Genomic DNA, 23,956 nt, shown 5'->3' on the forward strand with positions numbered 1-23,956 from the left:
TAGGAAGTAACTGGTCAGAAGAAAAAGAAAGACTGTTTCAAGTGTAGGAAAGGCTAGCTAGGGTTTGTGGAGGTGCTGAACAACGGACTGATCTGTCCTAACCACCTTAAACTATATTTGATAGCATGTTACTTCACAAGTAATGCAATCTGTACATATCTGGAATTTTCACACTTCTCTGCTTTGTTAAAAATGAGTAATTTTACAACTGCTTATAAACCTTGTTTCTACAAATGTCTCCACAAATGTGTCAGAGTTTTAAAAAGAAATCTTTTAAAAAAATTAATGTGAATGCAAAATACAGCATACACAAAATAACTCCCAAAAACATTTTTTCACTGTCTAAAAACCAACAGCCAAAAACATTTGATCAAACTTACACATACAAAAAAAACCCAAAACCCAACATCTTGTCTTTAGGTGGACAAGAAGCATGAGAAAATTCAGAATAAAAAGTTATAAGTGCCTGAAAAAAATGTGGCTTATAATGAAAGGGTCTTCACATTCCTAACTATGGGAATACTGTAACTATGTGGGTAGAAAACAAACAAAAGAATCATGCAGTCACATTTCCACACCCCTACATTTAGAGGCTCATTTTACAGTGAACACAATTCTGAAGTTTAAAAAAAAAAAGTTTCCTCCATAATTAAATCAAAAAACTGATCAAAGAATCGTAAGAACCACTCCAGCATTCTCAATGCAATAAAAAAAAAATCTTATCACAGATGTCACAAAATTGTAAAATTAAGCCAATTCAACCTGAGAGATCTGGAAAATAATACACAGATATGTATGTAGTACTTTAAAGAGCAGTGGGATTTTGGTCAGAACTGCACGCTGATTCAACAGCTCTGATTCCTGCATGTATTCAGATTCACATCTGTTTACTTTCCAAATTTAAACAAGTTTTCACCACTGTTACCACAGCTGATTTAATACAGCTATGGCAAAGTGAGCTTGGTCTATTCTGGCTTGTACACTAGTGGTAAAATATGTTAAACAAACTAACTGTAGGGCCAATTTCTGCTCATGGAGAACAGGCACAACTAATGGAAGACTAACTTGCAGAATCTTTATTATTAGTGCTGACGCACAAACCAGAAAGAACACAGCTCAGCTTTCTGATCCAGGGTGAAATTAGTTGAGCTAGCTGCTTGAGGAGGGTGGGGAGGCAGAGGGAAGGGAGCACCATATTTCCACTTAAAAATTCAACATTTGATCCAGAAGTTATTGAGAGAGAACAGTTATAGAACAACAAAACGTCATTTTTACTAAGTCCATTTCACAGTAAAACTGAACTTTAAAGTTAAAGAGAACCTTTCTAATCTGTCCCCTCTGCCATTTGGCAGGATAAATCCTGCTATTCAGAATGTATGCTGAATAACAGTATTGGACATTGATGTAAGTATGTCACTAATCCCTTCTTTAACTCTTCGATACTAACTTCTCTGGTCCCTTTCACCTCCAAGCACACTAACCTATAGTCTGAGGACCTTGATACCAGCTCTGAATTAATTTTTTTTGTCAGGTCAGAGAGACTCATGCATTTCACCCCCATCTAAAACAGTCTTTTCCAAAGTTCTGATACTACCGCCAAACACACACACAATGAAGACATCTCGCTGGGGAGAAGGAAATAAGGAAGGATTTTCTTGTTGAAAGATGATCTGTAGGTGTCATGCCATATGCTGGATACAATCAAGTGTAATATACTCTGTCAGTAGCAAGTTACCAACTCAAACCATAAGATCATTAATAGACGGATCCTGTTCTCTTTATATCACTTACAATCTACTAAATTAACTTACCATACAGGTACGGGAGTTTTCTCCTATGAATGAATCTCTTAGCACCTGAGTAAGTTTGCTTGCTCTGAATGGAGTATGAGGTTTATTTCGGCCTAAGGCTCTAATGCACTCCTGAAAGAACAAACAAGTATGTTCTCCTCATAATCAAGGCAAAAAATATTCAATATAAAAGCAATCCACATATAGAAAATGTAAGCACTGGATGATATGTTGCTGTACTTTAAGCTAATATTAAATTAATATTAGGAGTCCACCTTCAATGAATGTAATGACAGAAGTTAAGAATTGACACTAAAGGTATGTCTACATTCAAGCTGGATGTGTAATTGCCATCCTAGGCAGATATACACATACTAGCTTTGACCAAGCTAATACACTAAAAATAGTATTCTAGCAGTAGCGGCACAAGCAGCATGACAGGCTAGCCGCCCTCAGTACAATCCAAACCTGTGACCCTAGGTACTAAAGTGACTAGCTCATTCTCCCACACACGCTGCCGCAGCTACGCTGATTTTTCAGCACACTTGCTTGATCAAAGCTACATGTATGTCAATCTTAGTTGGAAATTACATCTCCAGGTCGAGGGCAAACTAATCAGTCTCCAGGCTCACAATCACAGCACTGTAGTTATGCACTGCAAGACAGGCACATAACTGTAGTTTGTAAAGGACGGAAAGCAAGAAGCAAGGAAACGTAATAGGACTGTGAATATGGAGTTCTAGGTTCTATTCTTGGCTTTTCCACTAACTCTCTGAACATCTTAGGACACAACACTTGGGCCTACATTTTCTTAAGTGCCCACAGATGCTCATCATCTTAAAAAAATCATTAAAAAACATTACCGACATGGTGAGGCACCCAAAATTAAAGACACCTGAGAATGTAAGCTGTTCTCCATACTTTAACATTCCTCATGTGAAAAACAGGGAGAATGTCTCCCTCCCTCACAGGGATGACACAAGGCTAAGGGCTTGTCTACACAGCCCTGCAGTGTGGACTATGGAAGTATGAGTTGCAGTGGGTACTGAGGTGTTGCACTCTAACCGCCCTGTGTAGATCCTGCAGATGTGAACTATTTTGCTGACAGCATCCAAAATAGTAGGTAAGAAAATAACAACTTAGAGCCATTAGAGAAACAAGTACTTCCACTTAAGAGTCATTAAAGAAACTACAATTGGTTCCCAAAAAAGTTTATTTGTTAGAAGTTTAGGTTTTTTAATTAGTTAAATGTTTATTACTAATAAACAAATTAATAGTTCAATTAATTAATTATCATTTAATTAAGGTTCTATAAATATATTAGGAACAAGAAAAAGAAAGTAAAGTGTAGGTCCACCACCTAGCGGGGAAGGAGAGCAAATAACGAATGACTCTCAGAAGGCTGAGGTGATTAATGACTAAAAGGTACCTATTTCACCTATTTCTGTTTGAAACAGCACTACGTTAATATGACCTAGGTACCATTCAAAACCTGGCAACGTCCTTCCCCAATCCTCCTCTTAAAAATAAACATACAATAACTTGAATAAATGGGATGGAGTTAGGCCTCAGAGCCTGGACTCCAACCCAGGTGAAAATATATATATACTGCTATTTTTAGCTCTGTAGTCTAAGCCCAAATGAGCTGATCCCGGCTCTGAGACTTGCTGCTGTGGGGGTTTCTGTTTGTTTGTTTTGCAGTGGACTAACTGACCATGTGGACCCTGTTGACACATATTAACAGTTGATTAATACACTCTGATATGGAACAAGATCAAAGTGCATTAACTAAGTGTTAATATACATCAGCAGTGTCCACACGGACAGAAAGTCAACAGCAGGCTACTGCAGGGTATATTCACACCCCAGCTTGCTGCAAATTAATCATTCATGTAGGCAAGTCCTTAGTCTGGCTGCCCCCAGCTATCTTTTGCACAAAGCTCAATCAGGCAGGTGTGCTCTTAGAATGCTTCCCGGAATCGGCCCCGATGGCAAAACAGGCAGGGAAACACCTAGTTTGTGAATCCCACCCGGGTTTAATAATGAACTAGGGCACCAAGCAGTTTGATGGCATTAAAACTTAGGCAGTTTGCACATTCCACCAGTGGAAATTTAAGTGCTTTGGGGACAGTACCAGCAGAAACTTAGGTGACTAAAGAATACAGATGCATGCAGGGTTTGACGGCAGCTGAGCAGGGTTTTGAACAGAACCTAAATATTGAACTAGATACCAAGTCCCTTAGTGGATCTAACCCCCGAATGTCATTTGTTAATAATGTTGCCATCCCATGCTTTTGTTAAGAAAATCTTTATACCTCATCACCAAGTACTTTTATGTTCTATATCATGCTTGTTAGACGGTAATTAATGAGTAGAAAATACTCTACAGGTGTTCACTTAAGTATTTAAAGGAAACACACTGATAAATTATTTTAAATCCTGTATCAGTTTAGTAGACAAGCCCTACCTGCACAAACACTCATCTTATTAGAGACTCTTTTGTTATACGAAGAACAATAGTGAGAAGAAGGCTTCCACCTGCTCTAATAGAATTGAATGAATTCTATTTACCTTGAGTGCTAAAAGGCTCTTGTTAATTTCAGCACCTTCCAGTCTTGTTTGTCTATCTGCACTGGAAGTATCTGCTCCTCTTTCATTTCCAGCCAAATCAATCAGAGAAAATTTACCATGCAGTTTCCCTTTCCTTCTGAGAATGATCTGAAACACTGCATGGCTCCGAGATGAGTGTGCATTTGCAGATGTCTGACCAGATGTTCTTTAAAACAAAAAAGGGAGAGAGATGGGGGGGGGAGGGTAGAGTGGGGGTGAAATACTATTTAGTGTATATGAAGGCCCACACACACAGAAGCATCCTGTAAGTTAGTTCTTCGGGCAGAGAAATGTTTTCTTATAAGTGTTGATAGTGCCTATCACACACTGTGGACACTACAAAAATACAATTTAACAGCAGTATAAAACCAGTACATTTAAATATATTGCTCCATCTCTTTTACCTGAGAATAGAGGGGAGGGAGGGAGAGAGAAAAAAAAAAGCAGTATCCAAGCTTCCCCCCCCCCCCTCCTCTTAACTGCAAATCATCAGCCTCAGAGCATTTTAAAACTGAATCATAGAAAGAACATTTTAATCTATTGAGAGCAATAATCATGGCAAAAGACTATTTTTAAACACAGTAAGGCTGGATTTTAAGAAGTTAAACATTTTACAGTGAAGAACCTCTGTCACATTATATAAATGCATGCTGGCTTTTAAAACCTAAAAATCTGGCAGTATTTCAGAGTATTAACAATGTGACATTAAGACAGTAAGCTGGTTACATAGCACACAGAAAATTCATCTCAACTTCTCTTAGTAGATGTAGATAACCAAATAACCTTTAACCAAAAGGGAGGCAACTCCACAACTGTAGTCATTCAGCTCAAGAAAAGCTGTTCTGTACAGTTTAGAAAGCTTAGACTTTGAATGGACAAACACACACGCTTATTACAGTGGAAGTGTTCTGATTCACTATAATTTACACTGAAAAACTAAATAAAAACATAACAGATACCTGCAGCTGTTGCCTATTTCAATAAGCTTGAGTACATCTTCAACACATTTGACCTCCCGTTCCTGTAATCCCACCACCTGGACTTGCTGTTTACCATCCTCCAGCACCCTTAATTTGGTCTTCCTGTTCAACAAGTCAAAAACCTTTAAAAAAAAAATTGGTTATAACAAGAGGTCTTCAGGACACACTTAATTCTAAATAATAATAATAAAATTCAGAATAATTCAGCCAAACACGTGATTAGAAAATGCTCTAAAGATCCATATGAAAATGAAATGAGAAATCATTATATGTTCTGTTGAAAACCCTTGTTTTGTTCTCTGAAGAGATTTTTCCCAAATCAAGAATTTTCACTTACCTTCCCACTGTAAATCTCAAAAAATGTTGCATATACTTGAAGTTCTAACTTCTTATAGTTTGGCTTCTTTAGCATTAAAAAGACATCTCGAGCTGTAAATAAATTTTCAAATATACAGAAATCTAGTTATACATTTTCATCTAGTCAAGAATCTTTAAATACACAATTGTCTATCTATTTACATGTCTCTCTCACATACGTATTACAACTATCATTGGTAGTATCAGTCTCAATCAGGCATTCTATTCTAAGGCCTTCTTTTCAAGAGTTGGTGTATTTATCTTAAGAATTCCTTTTGGAGTTAAAACTAGCAAAATATTTTGGAGAGTTACAAAAGACCCCACAAATGGGAAGCTCAATTCCTTAGCTATTCGTACTCCTCAAACTTTCTTAACAACACTGATACGTATATTGAAGTAAATAAAGTTTACAAGCTTAAAAGCTATTTCGGTGCCTCCACTCTATTATAATGCAAAATATGCAGACACTTACATTAAAATGGGTACAACAGAAAGTAGAAAAATCTAGTGATCTCCAGCAATTGTCAAGAAAACACATCCACGCATATGATCACTTACCTGCAAGTGCATAAATTCCTTTCGAACAATCTTGGTTCTTTCCTGAAAAGTCACCACCCATAGTCTAAAATAAAAATGCCAGAACAGTAACTTCTTACATGTTTATTAGTTATTATGAGAGAGAAAAGTTGGATGAGGCAATATCTTTTATTATTTTATAAATGAAACAATTGAGTGAATGTGCTGACAAAGAAAATTGTATTGTGGATACATGAGGTTACTGAGTTTACAAGAACTGCTTACATGGGTTTTTCCACTGCCTGTTTGCCCATATGCAAAACATGTTGCCATTCCCCTTTCAAATATGGTCTCCACTAACGGACGAGCTGTAAACCTTAAATCAAAAAGCAGGAGTGTTAGAGGTTCTTCATTGAAGTTTAGCAAAGTTAAATGTAAATCCAACATTTTCCCCTGAGTTAGAACTCAACATTTCTTTCTAAACATTTTCCTGAGTATTTTTTCAGTAAGTTAGTTAGAAAGTTAAGCTAGGAATGACTGTCTAAATCAAAGGATTAAAATAATCTGTGAAACAGTTTATTGTCATTATGTATATGACAGTGGATTTGCATTAATAGAGTAATTTCTGACACAAGTTACATTTGACTCAGGATGCAGTAACACCGTCACATCATGTTTTCTGCCTTGTAACCAACATTTACATAGGAGCTCCAAAAAAGAGAAGATTTTTCAAGCTCTCCAAATCCATAACAACTTCTTTGCAGTTGAACTCCGTAGTAGATATTTCCATAGCCAAGAGATATGGCAAAAATAAAACAATAGCCACACATTATCCTATCTCTTCTATAATAACGAAATCAGACATGATGAGATCACAGCAATACTCCCATCACTAGAAGAAATACAGGAGTCACTATAGATGAAAATTGTGTTTAGAATGGAATTAGTTTGCACTACTTTTGAGGAAAAAACCTGTATATTAAGTGATTATTAGAGATTACACAAAGGTGTTTGTCCCTGCAAATACTAAATACATAGATTTTCTAAGTTTAAGGGAAGGCCACTGAAATTTTCCAGTTTGAGTTATATTTTTACCTGCCATAGGTAAAAGACAACACAAAGAAGAAAGATCATAAGCATTTTAAGTTTAGATTACAAAGGATCAATGAGAATGTACTCTTAAAAAAATATAGTTTGCTATATTTTGTGGGCATAAATTCTTTGTTGTAGTATACTGATCCCTTTTGAAAACAGACTGTTTTTAGAACTCCAATTATTCTCAACCCAATGTACCATAAAAAGGAGCCCTAAATTAATAAAACAAGAATGAATCCTTATAACTAGGTAGATTTGGGCACAGGATAAGCTCAATGGAAAAGAGCCCAACAATTGCACAGTGTGTAATAAGCACTAGAACAGATAAATAGAGTTTAAATGTAACTAAAATCTTTTTAGTTTTAGCTGGTTTTAGCTCATAGATGCATTGAGCAATAACATGAAGTCCAGGAAATAGCCATTTATAGAGATTCTTCACTTCCTCCACCCCCATTTCAGGATCTTACAAAAACCACTAAAAGACCATTCTCTATAGCTAAAAAAATGTTTTTAAGCAGTACAACACTTGCTAAATTTAGAAAAGCTCTAATTTCTTACCCCAAATAGTACTACTTATAACTTATACAGAATTATTTTAGCAGATGCTTTCAGGGTGTTAATGAGCACATGATTTGCACACAGTTCAAAGGACTGCATTATTCATGGTAATTCTGCGTGTATGTTTCTGAATGTGCACATTCTGAAAATCTGAGTCACTCTCTTTAACCACTGTTCAAGGACATAACTAAAATGCAAATGTACTGATGTCAGCTCAGACTCTCTAATATGGAGCATGTGAGCGATTGCTGTCCCCCATTCTGTACATCAACTATGAAAAATTATTGTTTCTTTTGGGGCAGAATGGTTTTTAACGGGAAGCTTTATAAACAAACCTAATATTAATTCAATGAAAATTTTCTGTGACTCCGCACTTAGATTCTGCTGTAAGGGAAGCAATCGGGAGAAAAAAAATTGACTAGACAAAAGGTGTAGTAGGGCAACTTTGTTCATAGGCCAACATATTCATAGATAATAAAACCAGAATGGACCCTTGTGACCATCTAGTCTGACTTCCTATATAACAAAGGCTATAAGACTTCCCTGAATTAATTCCTGTGTTTAACAGACTAGTAGCCCAGATCATTAAGTTATATTAGCCAAAAACAAAGAGAAAAGCTCTCTCCATATTGATGCATTCCAGAGGGGTAGCCAAGTTAGTCTGTTTTCAGCAAAACAACGAGAGTTCTGTGGCACCTTAAAGACTAACAAATTTATTTGGGCATAAGCTTTCCACTTCATGCATCTGACAAAGTGGGTTTCTGCCCACAAAAGCTTATGTCCAAATAAATGTTAGTCTTTAAGGTGTCACAGAACTCTAGTCGTTTTTCTCTCCATCTTGTTACTTAAACACAAATTGTAGTCAGCTAGCTTTGGAGGGGGAGTTTCTCATATTAATGATACAATATTGCACAACTGGCTAGCTGTATTATGGGAGGCTTTTGTATTCTTCCCAAGTAGGAAGCATTGGCCACTGCCACAAGCAGGACACTGGAACAGATGAACCATAGATCTATTTAGTTTAGTAAATCCTCTGCCTATATATGCTCTTCCTGAATTAGAACTCCCAAGATTCCAAGATTAACTAAACATGGAAGATGAGCACAATTTTCTTCATTCTTTCCTTTGAAGAAAGGAATACCTCTCTAGAGGTCACAAATGGCTGAGACAATACTTTAGAAAAAGCAAACCCTAGATTAGATAAGAAAAGCCTGAAGATTACAGGATTATACTTAATTTGTTAGGGGACATCAGCTATTCAGAAATGGGGTCACAAACTTTCCTTCTGAGTGATAACAATATTATTTCTCCTCCTTTGGCTACTTGAGACAGTTTGTTACAGTTAATATTACTTCATGAAAACCTCCAAGGCACAGGACAGCCTGAAGGAAGACACTGCAACTGAGTCCATTTTTTCCAAGACTGTTTACACTTAATGTAAATGCAGCATCTTTTTTTCCTGGAGCATTTACTTCAACCTGTTTTCTCACATGAAGTTATATGGGGGACATCGACCATAGGTTGGAAGTTGGGTCTTTTCTTTAAGAACTATTATCAAAAAGATGCTTTTTCTAGCCTGAGAATATGCACAGAGCTCTCTGTATAACTGCGTTTGACATTATATATTTTCATTATACTTAAATACATTTATGCAACATACATTGTGTTTTAATACAAGGCAGAAACACAAACATAAAAGAAATGTTTAACAATATATGACATTGACAGTTCAAGAGCTAAAATGGTACCAAGCCCAAAGATACACCAACTTTACTCTTAGTATGTTCCTTAGATGCAATCCTAGACTTTCAGAAATACAAAGATTAGTCCTTCCTGAAAATCTAGAAGAAACCTCAGGTTTAAAACTAAGATGTGATATAACTTTTCTTTTATATATTTAAAAAGGATGACATTAGCAAGACTGCCATGAATTTAGAAAATACTGTATTAGCACTAGGTTATCAAAAAAATTATAGTAGATGATTATGCAGTAGGGCTAAACACTCCTGACTGCCAAATTGAGGAACTTTCAGTATGAAAATATAATAAGAGGATTTAAAATTCTGAATTAAACTGGAAGAACTCATCATCACACTAAATCTTTTTTTCTTTGTGATATAACTAAAAATGTAACAAAATACACATCTCTTATTTCAAACACTTCTTTAATGGGAAAGCTACATTTGATTATCCTCCCAAATAATTTTTTTTTAAAAATGGAAGAAAACACACTACTGTGTTGTATGAAGGGAAGAGAGAAACCTCTATTAACAAAAGAGACCTGAGATTTACTGTTTCAGTATAAATGTATGTGTGTGTATATATATGCAAGCAGTTTTTATTAAGTTTTATGAAAAAAACATGCACACGGATCTAAGTACACAGACATAAAATTCCTTTCAGAGTTGAACAGTATAGTTACAAAGATAAGAGAAATAACAGCAAAGGAAGAATGAACTTTAAGAGGTACAGAGATGGGAGAAATGTAGATTATTAAATAGAGAGCAAGATGTTTGAGAAAGTGTGCACTACAGAAAGGAAGTTCCCACAGGGCAGATTGTGTGCTGGGACAGAACAGAGGCTAGCACTGGATGAGTGGAAGGATTAGTGAAAGAACTAGAAAAAGAAACAGGCAAAAAGACATAACTATGCTCCAGTTTATATCAATAAAGAGCTTTTAAAATAAGGAGGGTGATTTTTAACTGGATCCTGAAGTGACCAGCGGGCCAATGGAGTGGTTTGAGGAAAGGGTTAATGAGGCCACACTGCATATGTGAGAAGGGAAGAAGAAACATTCTGCACATTCTGGTCTAGAAAGGTGGGATTTGAGGAAGGGCAGAGTTAAAATAGTCAAGGCAAGTGGAGGTGAAGGGACAGATGAGGAATTCAGCACAAATTGAGTTAACAGGAAGATATACATGGGCAAAGCTATAGAATTGGTAATACACAGATTTGAAGACAAATTGTAGGAGGAGGAGTAAAATCCAGGGTCAAGAATAAGCCCAAAGATACAGAAAGTGAAGAGACACAGGAAAATAGTCACAAAAAGTGTACACACATACCTGTAAACCATTTCATTAGGAGCAGTGTCATCAAAGGCATAGTCAAAGCGAAAAGTTTGGTTTTCTAGGTACCTTGTTAAATCCACCTTTTGTTTTGGTTCATGTACCATCACAACATCTTTACTAGGGATTGTTATTACATCGAGGTCTTTCATTACAGTTTCTATAAAATAAATTATTGATATATTTATATATATATGTATCTATATAAGCTATCCATGCATATTAACTTTTACACCATTTGGTCATCTACATTCTTACAATGCCCAAGGTAATTAAACTGCTCCAAGTAAATGTGATGCCATGGATCTCAGCTTCTGATCCCTACATTTAAAAAAAAAAAAATCAGGTACATTATGATTTGTAAGTATGTAATTCCATCATGGAGGCCTACTGATTATTTACATTACTAAAGTTTCGAAAATGAAGTTTCTGAGCACCTTTCTAGCAGCACTTGAAAGAAGGATAGCTTCATAATTCACAATTGCCTGTTTATTCTATAATTACTTTCTTAAAAAAATGCTTTAGTTCTTCTAAGATTTTATTTATGACATACCCAAAGATTATTGCCTTATGTGTTTGCTTATTTTTAAAATAAATAAATTTTCAGTACATCCTTTCCTCAGCTAGATAAATATAATCCAACACTATTTCGGCTATCAGTCTTAAATTCACAAACAAATATAATTATTGCCTACGCAGCTGGACATTTTTACAAAATGGTATATTTTATTTCTCACACATGCCCTTTGCTTTACTCTTTATAGCTATACCCTTATTATGTGAAGATTTTTCAAACATGGAAACTTTTTATTCCATTTTACACACAATACATCTTCATTCATAGTCACCCTAGGAACACATTCTTTAGTCAGCAAAAGCATAAAAAATTGATCTTTAAAATTCTATTCCACTCAAGCGAAGCCCCTTTTCAAATGATTTTGTTAGAAGGCTGCAAATTTCAAAGGATGCTGCCTCTTCTCAATCAAACAAAAAATGCATTATTAAGTTCATGGGTTATAATTACTACACATCACTACAGTTTGTTAATTGTATGAGATGTATGAATCAGTAAACACACACAGAACCCAATATCTACAAGATGCACAAAAATAAAGATCCTTTGTACGTACAGTCAAGACCACTAATGTGCCCTGCGCTTCTGTCTCTATAACACATCTCATTAAGGCACACAATTTAAGAATATAAGTTAGTTTTACTCAGATGGAAAGCTTTGACTTCAATAATTATATTTTGATTCTTGGCCATCATCTTTTAATTGCACGGGTATTAGGAAGCAACAAAAGTATAAATCCAAGTTACCAAGTGAATTACTTATTTTTCAAGTGCAGTACTGAAAAATTAAAAATGTGCATTATTTTGTGGTAAACGAGGAACTGAATCACAGAAGAATATGGGTGAAAGGAGAGTTTTATAGGTCCATTCTTTGCAACAAAACTGTAACTTACTTCTAAGTAGTCAGAAACATTTATTCTTAACTATGTATCGGAGATAGTCTGAAATACTTTTATGATGCCTGACATAATTATCTGATATAGCAGTCTATGCCACTTGCTGATAATCCTCTGGGATAACATTCTGAAATCCAGCCTAAATTTATTTTGCTTTAATTCATTACTGGACATTACAGTTTAACCTCGTAGTGTGAATAGGTCTTGGCCTATGCATTAGGGTGATCTCATCAAGCTCTTGTAAATCATGATTAAGTCTTTTCTTGAATCAAGATTTTACAAAACTGAACATTTTTCAATCTCAGAATCTCTCCTTCCCCTAAGAAAATAACAATACTCATATAAAATCTTCTAATTACCAGGCACCTTACTATTTTAGGTCCCAGTTCCTGGAAACCCTCAGTGCATGGAACTCCCACCGACTTCAATGAGAGTTCAGTGTGTGTAAGACTTGTAGAAATTGAGTCTTTTATGTCCCATTTTAAACTACATAGAACTAAAAATATTCCAAATGCTGAGCTTGAATAAGGAAACACTACTTTTTTGAATATATAAGTTATTCCTTTGTTAATACAATAAGCTCCCTATTCACCTTCTCTCCCTTCAAGCTGCCATACACTAGTTTCTCCAAGTCTTTTTTCTTCTCTAATTAGAAGACTGGGGAAGTTGAAAATATTATTGCTTATAAGCCTCCAAAATAAAAGTGTGCACGTTTTTCAGAATGTTATGAAACGTATTATGTGTGAATCTGACTTTTTGTTGTTATGGTTCCTCCACAATGAATCTTTTTATTTTAGTTCTTTCTTCAGATGCAAAACTTCAATATTATATCCCATTTCTAATCAGCTGCTCATCTCCCTAGCATCCTCCACAGAATCAGTTCCTTCACTGGTATCAACCACCAATACAGATGACTGACAACTGGAACAAAACCAGACCTATTTCCACACCAGAACAGACCCATAAGCCATGACTCATGACAACGGGTTGCCATTTGCTGTTGCCTCTCTAATCAGCTTTTAGTCTAGTCAGTTATCACCTACAGCATTCTCCCCAAATGTATTAGATTACTCGGTCATACTTCAATAACGATGAACTGCAATGTTAAAATGGAAATTGAATTGCTAACAGATTCATGTGCTGAATGTCTCTAATCAACCAGGCTGTGGGAAGCAGTTTTAGTTAACCTGATTTTGTGATTGTTTTATTGATCTGAATATAATCAAGGAATAATGGAAGAAGAAATATGGAAGAAAGGCAAGAGAGAAGAGCTCTCACTGTGTATAAATAGTAATGTACCTCTCTCCCCCACCCCTTCTCCAAAATTCTCCTGTCACTTCCTGTCTTTCTGAAGATATGCCAGAATATGTCATTCTGTGACCCAATTCCAAAAGACTCACTGGTATTTTAAGGGTATGAAAATTATGCTCTTTGAAATCTTCAGCCAACCAAGATATCTCTGAAAGTTTTAACAAAGGGAAAAACCTTTTTCAAAAAGTAGGTTAACTTATTTCAGCAGTGCTGACTGAACTCCAGTCAGTAGTGGGTAGTAAAGGAGAAGCTGGCAACATATGAATACAGATCTGTTAGTATGGTCTCTCTGCCAGGTAATTGTCAAATATTCTTTGTAGAATTCCATCTGATACAAGAGATTTGCGGAAATATTGTTCCCACGTCTTCCCCTGCACAAGTGGGGAACCATTTTGACCATGCATATCACCATTATCTTGTCAGTTCAAATCCTGTACACAACGGTTCTCTTTTAATGTCTTGACATGGTACCATTTTCTATTCTAAAAAGCCTATGAAATATTTCAATCAAACTATCAGTTTTCGTCATCTTGGGTAATTCAGAAAGGATATATTACTAAACCTACCACACATCTGAGTAAGAATGCGCTATGTATACATATAATTATAGTTTAAAGGCCAGCCATTTTCATTTTTAACTTTAGGTTATAAAGGTACATATTTGCTATTATAAAAATGAATTTATAGAGGAAGAACTAATTCAAAGAAGCCCCAATTTTGCCTGACGCCTCTTGGTCATTCTGTAATACAAGTACTATCGAACACCACACACACCACCAGAAGCTGCTGCTCAGTGAGACTAATACCAGCTAAACATTATATGGTCATACCTTTTTTATTGAGCGGCCGTTTTCTTACACAAACACATATCCTGTGCTCATCAATCTACAAACAAACAAAAAAAATCTTTCAGTGAACTAAGTACTAATTTTAATGGTGATTGTTTTAAAAGTTTGATCATTACACCAGCTATTCTGAAGAAAGATTTTTACAGGGTAGTAAATCTGAACTTTCAAAAAGTGAAAGTGCTGAATGTACAATATTCCAGAACCCAGAGGCACAACTCTATACTCACTGCAATGAACAGTTCAGACCAGATCCTGCAGGGTGCAGACATCCTGTGTGGTAACCTGTACTCATCCTGGGGCAGACACTCAGCTGGTGTAAATTATCCTAGCACCACTGATTTCAGTAAAGCTACTACACTTTACACCAGCTGAGGGTCTGCCCCATTGATTTCAATGGGAGATGAGGGTCTCAGTATCTTTCAAGATAAGGTCCTAAATCTACATATTTAGAATGGGGTTTTCATAGGAGCCTAAGGGAGTTAGACACCTAACTCCTTTAGGCTCCTTTGAAGATTCTGTCCTACAAATGTATGCCTGTAAACCTGTAATATTGTAAAGTTAGCACACGCTTTAATGGACATAAAATGTAATAATTCCTTTCAACGCAAATTACCTTCAACAAAATAAAGTTAAAGTTAAAGTTATAGAACTATAATTCTATGGTACAAAAATTTTTAGGTGTTTAATTACTCAGGATCAGATTTGTAAAAGATATTTAGGCATTGAAGTGTTGAGCACTGCAGCATTTAAGTCTCATTTTCAAAAGCAATTTAAATACTTAAGAGCCTAAATCTCATTGAAAGTCAATGGGATTTTGGAGCCTAAAATCACTTGGAAAATGGGACTTAGATGCTGCAGTGCTCAATATTGCAGTGCCTACATACTTTATAAATCTGGGCCTCCTAGCTTTACAAGAACATCTTTTTTTTTTTTTTTTTTTTTTTAAATTGAAGGGTGGCAAAAAGATGTACAGGGCTAAAAAATCTGTGACGAAAATCCTTGCCTTTTGAAAACAATTCCTGAGGTAAACTTACAGGATCTGCAGTTGTCAATGGTCTATAATCCAAACTTCCCCTGAAATCTCTTATCATATACATAATTTCATAATTTGGGTTTGTAGCATCAACATCCTATGAAAAAAATAGCAGAAAGAGTTACAAACTTTTTGTTAACACAGACACTTGCAACTACTTTCCAGATACAATTATAGAAAATCTACAGAACCAATATCAGATGTATACTATGTTTACTGAAGTCTTAACTTTCTTCAATAGGCATGTTTTCCAAACGTTAAACCACATATTGTTCACACATCATTAGTTTTTGGATCTGGTCTCACTACACCATGTGACTATTTTACTCATCAAGAAAGAAGCTGGATTTCTACAGTAAAAAACAAAAAACAAACATACAAGTGTGGTGTTCAATTTTAAAATAAACTTTTAATTAGTAGGCAACAGAAAACATCCTTGATAAGGACTCAACATAAGAAAACTTGGAAGGGAGGGAATCTCTTGCCCTTTCCCAAAACCTTCTCCATTAAAATAATACTGCCTAAAGTAATATAAATACAAAATAATAAACAGACAGATCATCTACAAGTTTGTCATCACTCACTTATAAAAACTGAAAAATTTCTCCTACATAAATCCATATAAAATGTGTTACCTTCATGGCTGCTTCTTTCTAAGATTCAGAATGTTACACTGTTCATTATAAAAAAGTCTTGGCCATACTACTATTCTGAAAACTCAGCACTTTGGTTTCAAGAGCTGAAGAGTTTTGATTATAGTAATACTCTACTACTGTTGCATTTTTAAAAGAAACATTTGAAAATGAATACAACACACTTGGATAGTCATGAAATCAGCAGAATAATTCCTTTATGTAGAAGTTTAGAAATGCTAGATACAAAAAAGGCTTCTTGAAATCAAAAAAATTAAGATTTAATTGAAGATTCAATGCAGGCAGAGTCTCAATAAATAAATATTTTAAAACACGATAATAAGTATTATTTGTTCTCAGAGAAAGAAACAGTACCTTTTTTATTCATGTAAATGGATGAAAAAGTAGAAAAAAAAATAAATTCCACATACATCCTTTTAGATAAGTTTAGGGCCATCATAAAGCCATGAAATCAAGTTGCTTGAATCATTTTTCTTTCTGGTGGTACTTATGTCACTAGTGGATTGCTAGTATCTCCTTACAGACTAACAAACACTAACACTAACACGCCAACAAAGATTATGCTACTGGTTTTTCTAAATTTTTTACTCTACTGTGACAGAAAGTCATTAATATTAAAAAAAATTCTTACAGGATTAGCAACTTCGTATTTTCAGAGAAATTTGTAACAACTTGTTCCCAATATTGCTTGTATGTTATAAAACTAAAATGTCTGACGAGATATTTAAAAACACTCTTCAAACCACAAGCTCTCAAAATATGCCACCCATATCCATCAAAGATTAGAAGAGGGTAATTTGTCAGAATGCTGTATAATATCTTACGCAGAGTTGATACCCTATTTTGGGTTAAGGATCTTAATATTTTGGTCCATATGTTTTTCTTGGGCAATATCTTTCACTGAGATTGCATTTGTAAATATTCATGACCAGGCTACTAAATGCAAAACTTAAAAGTAAATATGAATGAAACAAAAGAATCGGATAAAATGATACAGTGAGTTATCACAACAACAAAACCATGCACCTAAATGAGTATGGAACTCAAAGATTAATCATTCAGTTTTGTACATATGAAGAAAACATTTAGTTTCAAGCTAGTCATAGTTTATATAAAAAATAAAGATCACAGTAACTTGGCATACATCTCTCTTCTGGACACAGGCTTTCCACAATATGTATAATTCATCTCTGAGCTAAAAATACAAACCTGAGCTCTTTTTTCTCTAAGTTCCTGCTGCTGTAATCTTCTTTTCTCACGTTTCTCTTGCAATTTTTCAACTTCTTTCACACAATTAGATTTTCTACGTGCTTAAAGAAAAAGATAAAATTTAATATTCATCAGATTGTCACATGGATTGAATATTTACACTACAAATTTTCAATTAAATTATAATTACTGAAAAGATAACGTATTTATTTACATCTTTACACTGATTAGCTCCTCAAACAGCTCAATAGTAGCAAGGCATAACTACTGCAAATTTATTTCTGAACTTTACTAGCCCCTCAATTTAAAAAGTATGCATGGGAATCGGAAAAGAAATACCCAAATAAAAATAAAACAGACGATGGCCCTCAAAAACATACTAACTGATATGTGATTTCTTGGTTTGAGCTATAAAAGACTGGACAAATTAAAATAATTTTTTTAAAGGAACAGCCAAGCTTTTAAAAATTGAAGGAAAAAAATTTAAAACCCAATTATCAACAGGACAATGACAGAACTCAACCTTTTGTATCCCACAGTAATTTGAAAATGCTTCTTATGGAGACCTACAGACACAACTGTGTGTTTATACCATTCAACAATTATGGATTACACAGATGTCCAAGTGAGTGTACATGTAATGCCTAGAATGAATAAATCCTTGATAGGTGGTTTACATACAAGGGGGTCCAAATTCCTTTTTTGCAGCTTGAACTGGAGATATATCTGAAACACTACCATTCTGTTGTGTAGAGGAAGACTGTTCAGGAAGTTGAGTAGGCCGTGCACGTGCAGAACCAACCGCTGCAAAAGAAAAACATAAAACTAATCTGAAACTAAATATCGACATGAAAATTTACATTTTTTTTTCATTTAACAGAATGACCTTTTCACATTTCCCATCTTACGGTCAGATTACGAAATATTTTATGATTAAAAACAAAAAGGTCTTTTAGTAACACCTAAGTAAACATGTAGCTTACTAGAAAAAAATGGAAGGTATGTTTTTAATTATGACACACTATATAGTGAATTACTGATCCTAATGTTATAAACATAACTAGTAACCAAGGCCTCCATCTGACAAACATTTAAGCAAACGTTTAACTTACGAACTATTCACGAGTGAAGTTAACCATATTTCTTTGTCTGCAGTATTGGGGCCTAAAATTTTGAGTTATTTATTTGCACTGTGGTAACATCTAAAGACCCAAATCAGGATCAGAGTCCCATTGTTCTAGGTGCTCTACAAACACATAATAATACATAGCGGCCTGACATGCATCACACTGCACCAGCACTCTTATGCCCAGAAGATTTTGATCTGGGCGAGCGACCCCTGTCCACGCTCTTCAGTTTCTTCTTAGGCACCGGAGAATGAGAGCAGTGCCGCGCCTTCGTCAAGGCCTTCAGTGCCAAGGACCCCTTATGGTGCCAAGGGTCTCGTGATCCCGAGTTCTTCCTCGGCACTGGATCTCAAACTGACTCCAGCGCATTCCTGATCGAAGCCGAGGAACTGGGTCCCGGCTCCAACTGCCTAGGGGAAGGATGCAGCACTGCCTCCATGAGAAGGAATTTCAGCCTTCAGCTTCTTTCTTTCTGTGTGCGGGGATGAAAGTCGGTGCAAATTTTGCAGTGTTCCTTTTGATGCGTCTCCCCAAGGCACTAAAGACACTGTGTGCAGGTCACTCTTTGGCATGGGCTTCTTACAAGTCCCCCATAGTTTGAAGCCAGGGGAAGGAGACATGCCCCGATCTCTGGGAGGGAAAGGGTAATGATCCCTTAAGGAGATCCGATTAATCTAACTATTGTAATTCTAACTATTCACTAACTACTAACACTAACTATTTAGAAGTAATCAAAGGAAAACACTGGAGGAAGGCCCCTTGGCTGAGCAACAGATTCCAGCTAACCTTCACAGGCGGTAAGAAGGAACTGAGGAACGGAGGGTTGGCAGAGCTCTATATAGGACACCATGGAGGCGCGACTCCAAGGGGCTCCACAGTCAACCCTGGGAGTACCACTGGAGGAAAAATCTTCCAGTAGCCATGCATGAGGCGCGCACATACCTAACTGGAATCGACATGAGCAAGCACTCGAAGAAGAATACATAGTCTTTACCTCAGAGAGCTAGCAATATTTGGGGGCAGGGAGGAGGAACATGGGGCACAAAAGAAAGAAGGAGAAACAGGATACAATTATACAAAGCAGAGAAGTCTGAATACTTATAAACACATCTTATTCTTATTTTGGCACCAAAGGGCAAGTGACATACAAAGGGAGGGTGTTGAGGATACAATCAAAATACGTTCATTTTAGTCATGTGCGTGTACATTAGTGGCCTGATTTTCAGTGGTGCTGAGCGATCCCATCTTCCCACTTAAGTCAATGGGAGTGGTAAGTGTTTAACATCTCTGAAAAAAATCATGCCATAAATATGTAAAACATACAAATAAACCCATAACAGCTGCTTAAACCTATCCCCTTTTCAGTTGGCCAGGTTCCTGTAAGCATCACTGAAGAAGTGGGTTGTGAGAAGGGAGTTGAAGGAGGAGAAGCTAATGCTTTGAGTGGCAGTTTGGACAAGACAGTCATTCATGAAAGGCAACATGGAATTAGAGCATGAAGACAATTGTGGGAGTAGCAAACACAAACAAGTAAAGACCCAAACTTTCCCCCGGTATAATTGAGGGGAAAATGTGATAAAACATCAGAGCTCCAATACATCAACAGATGGGATCTAGTTTACAGTATGGGTCAACTATATTGAATAAAATAGTATACTGACACAAAGGCTTAATTAAATGACCAATGAAGGATAAATTCTTAGGGTCAACGGTGGAGGAAGAGAAGTGGAGCTCCCATCACAGTGAGAGTTACACTGCTATCATGCACCAAGCTGAAGTCACTACTGTACAAAGGCATCTCTAGACAACATTGACAATATCAACATTTGCAGAACTAGATTTATCAATTGTTTAAAAATAAAAAGTGAATTAATGTCATGAAAAATGCAAAATTAGGAAGGACACTACTTATCCAATTAAGTGTTTTAAATGTAGGCCAATCGAATTAATTTAAACAAGAATTATTCCCCTCTCTCTACCAATACACACTGAACATTTTCTTTCCCCGCTTTTATTCCAATGGAAGTTTCTGTGAGGGGAGGGACAAGGGACACCAGAAGATTCTGGAAGTTTATAATGCAGGTGCTTTGATCCCACAAATAAGAATATACAGAGCCCATGCGAAGATTTAAGTTTAGAACAGTTTAGTGAAGTGATTAATGTGACATAATGGCAATGCTGACAAATCAGATACAGCAGTGGCGAGAACAAAGTCACGCTTGCTAAGTAATACATGTTTATTTTGGTATTTTTAGGGAGTTTATGCATCACATATTTACTTATCTAATAAATATATTCTTTAAAAACACCCTTGTTATATTTCACGATTTCTTATTGTGTGTTCCCCCACACCCTCCACCCCCCTTTCCCCATGCTGGACACAGGTGCTAGTAGATGCCCTGAGGTAGCGAGCCTGCACCTATTCCTCTCCAGTTTGGGCATTTGCCCTTTTTGCTTAAGTGAGTCCAGAAACTCCTGACCCAAAACCCAATTACACACAGAGCAGTATTCAAACCATTTATATAAAAAATGTGAGGCACGGGAACTAATACAGATCAATGGGCTGGAACAGGGCTGGGAAACTTAAGGAAATTCAACAAAACAATAGCATAATCCCTTCCCCCACCTCCAGAGGTGCCCAAAACCCTCACCCACCCCACCTCCTAGAAGTCTCTAATCCCACCAGTGGTGCATACAGAGCTAAGATGTGAAAGCCTGGTGAGGTATTTGCTCCATGTCTGCTCTATCTGGGTCTCCAGCCTAGTGGGGTGCAATGCTCCCCGACTGTCACTTTCTTCCAGGACACAGGTGAGCCTAAGCACTCGCCACCAACCCCAGTCCATCACAGTCTCGTTCTCACAATCTCATGTAGAGCAACACCGTCCTTCTTGCTTCCAGAGACCACACACAGTACTGAAGCCAAGATTGCCCCTCACTTTCTTGGCTCCTTCCAGCCATCTAGAGTCCTCCATATTCTTGCCCCTCTAGGCCACTGAGCCTCCAGGACTTGACAGTTCACATTGGGTGCCATCTGCTGGCTTATTACAATATGCTCCTTTATGTTTTTGATTGTTGCTCATTCCAGTATTAATTAGTCTGTAAAGTAGTGGCTCTCAACCTTTCCAGATTACTGTACCCCCTTTCAGGAGTCTGATTCATCTTGCATATCCCAAAGCTTCACCTCACTTAATTACTTGCTTACAAAATCAGACATAAAAATACAAAAGTGTCACAGCACACTATTGTTAATAAATTGCTTATTTTTTCATTTTTATCATATAATTATAAAATACATCAATTGGAATATACATATTGTACGTATATTTCAGTGTATACTATATAGAGCAGGATAAACAAGTTTGTACTGACTTTGCTACTGCTTTTCATGTAGCCTGTTGTAAAACTAGGTAAATATCTAAATGAGTTGATATACCCCCAGAAGACCTCTACATACCCCCAGGTGTACACGTACCCCTGGTTGAACCACCGCTCTAAGGCAGTGATATTCAGACCTTAGTGGTTCAGGAGCCAAATTGGCGATCAACATTACACTAGAGAGCCTCAGTAGTTTGAATTCATTTATGTATTCTTCTCACAGCAAAATGACTGACCAAGTATCATTATTTTATTCAACTACAATTGGTTAATAACACAGTAAAAGCATCCTGACTGGTTAATAATTATATCAGATAGTGTTTTAATATAGTGTGCTGCAAAGAGCCGCAAGAGACGCATTAAAGAGCCACTTGCAGCTCCCAAGCCTCAGTCTGAGTAACACTGCTCTAAGGGCATGTCTACACAGAGACAAGTTCAGCTAAATTAACTGAAGGCAGGAATCTGACGTGCATTAAGCCCCTGTGTGGATGCTCCAATTCAGAAGTAAAGTGACTTTAGTTTAACTCTCTCAAACTTTCCTGAGTGTCCTGTAGACATGCTTTCAAAGACTATTTAACTACTGGACTGAGAAACAAACAAAAGCAGTATCAAAAGCACAAAGGAACATATAAAATGGTGAAATATGACAAGAGACTGTTTTAAACAATATATTTATTAGATATATAAATAAGTGATGCATAAAACATAGACATGCACTAAATCTCCTATATTGAACTTAGGCTATGTCTACACTATAGGGACTACGATACCACAGCTATACCAGTAAAACCCCACAACATAGATGCAGCCTACAATGACAGGTGTTATTCCCATTGCTGTAGGCACACCTCCTCCCCAAGTGGCGGCAGCTAGGTTGATAGAAATTTTAAGTGTAAACCAGGCTTTATACATAAAACTGATTACCTATTAACTTTTAAAAAAGACATTATCATAATAGTTCCAGTAATTACTCTCCCTGCCCATTAAATTTCACATAGCCATGTAATAAACTAGGGAGAATGTAGGATTACTAGAGAATTTTAAATAAGTGGCAGGTTAGCATTTTCATCTTCTCGCTTTGTGGAATGGAAAGACACAATTGAGTGTTTACCTCTGTTGTCTCTGGCAGGAATTTCATTCTTAACAGGAGCCACAGTCCGTCGATTCTATAAAGAGAGAAATCTCCATAATCTGTTCACCTTATCACATCTTTTGTAAATTGTAGCCCAATCTCTGCTTACTTTCAGTGAACAGAAGTAATCACAGACATCACCATGAGTAGTGTGGGGAGGTGATGCTGCAGAGTCCCTCCCAGCAGCACTTATGATGAAGAGGATGTGAGCTAAATACAGGATTTAATAACCTCCAAAACCTTCTCTAAGAAAAAGGGTCCAAAGATCATTTTCCTCAAAATATACAAGCTTTTCCCAATAAAGGACACAAACTATATTTAACAAGTTTAAAGTTGGTTTCAAGCTAAGAAATTCACTGTCTGTCCCCTGATCAATTGCTGATTTCTTCTTTTTCAGTTCTGCCCTTCAGAAATCTCTTACATTTTTTCAGAAATGTTGGGAATCATTAGGAAAGGGATACATAACAAGACAAAAAATATCATATTGCTTAAATATAAATCCATGGCACTCCCACATCTTGAATACTACATGCAGATCTAGTCACCCCATCTCAAAAAAGATACATTGGAATTGGAAAAAGATACAGAAAAGGGCAACAAACATGATTCGGGGTATGGAAAAGCTTCCATATGAGGAGAGATTAATAAGATTGGGACTTTTCAGCTTGGAAAAGAGACGACTAAGGGGGGATATGATAGAAGTTTATAAAATCATGACTGGTGTGGAGAAAGTAAATAAGGAAGTGGTATTTACTTGTTTTCATAACACAAAAAACTAGAGGTCACCAAATGACCTTAATGGGCAGCAGGTTTAAAATGAAAAAAAGG

General features: G+C 36.3%; 1 protein-coding gene across 4 annotated transcripts in view; it reads right to left on the bottom strand.

Annotated features, from left to right (window-relative positions):
* KIF2A (kinesin family member 2A) overlaps positions 1-23,956 on the bottom strand; it is a 97,204-nt gene that overhangs the window by 34,618 nt on the left and 38,630 nt on the right. For 3 of the 4 annotated variants that reach the window (XM_067569248.1, XM_067569249.1, XM_067569247.1), the window contains exons 4-15: positions 23,108-23,162; positions 18,176-18,298; positions 17,495-17,595; positions 15,634-15,729; positions 14,582-14,636; positions 10,969-11,131; positions 6,539-6,629; positions 6,296-6,359; positions 5,718-5,809; positions 5,360-5,502; positions 4,362-4,566; positions 1,812-1,922 (exon numbers count right to left, since the gene is read on the bottom strand). In XM_067569248.1, the coding sequence (XP_067425349.1) occupies positions 1,812-1,922; positions 4,362-4,566; positions 5,360-5,502; positions 5,718-5,809; positions 6,296-6,359; positions 6,539-6,629; positions 10,969-11,131; positions 14,582-14,636; positions 15,634-15,729; positions 17,495-17,595; positions 18,176-18,298; positions 23,108-23,162 (1,299 nt within the window). The remainder of the gene's footprint in view (positions 1-1,811; positions 1,923-4,361; positions 4,567-5,359; positions 5,503-5,717; positions 5,810-6,295; positions 6,360-6,538; positions 6,630-10,968; positions 11,132-14,581; positions 14,637-15,633; positions 15,730-17,494; positions 17,596-18,175; positions 18,299-23,107; positions 23,163-23,956) is intronic. The other variant, XM_067569250.1, reaches the window with a different exon arrangement.

Source organism: Emydura macquarii, unplaced genomic scaffold, assembly GCF_026122565.2.
Source record: "Emydura macquarii macquarii isolate MOO-44397 ecotype Brisbane River unplaced genomic scaffold, CSIRO-AGI_Emac_v2 contig_2897, whole genome shotgun sequence".
NCBI classification, from domain to species: Eukaryota; Metazoa; Chordata; order Testudines; family Chelidae; genus Emydura; species Emydura macquarii.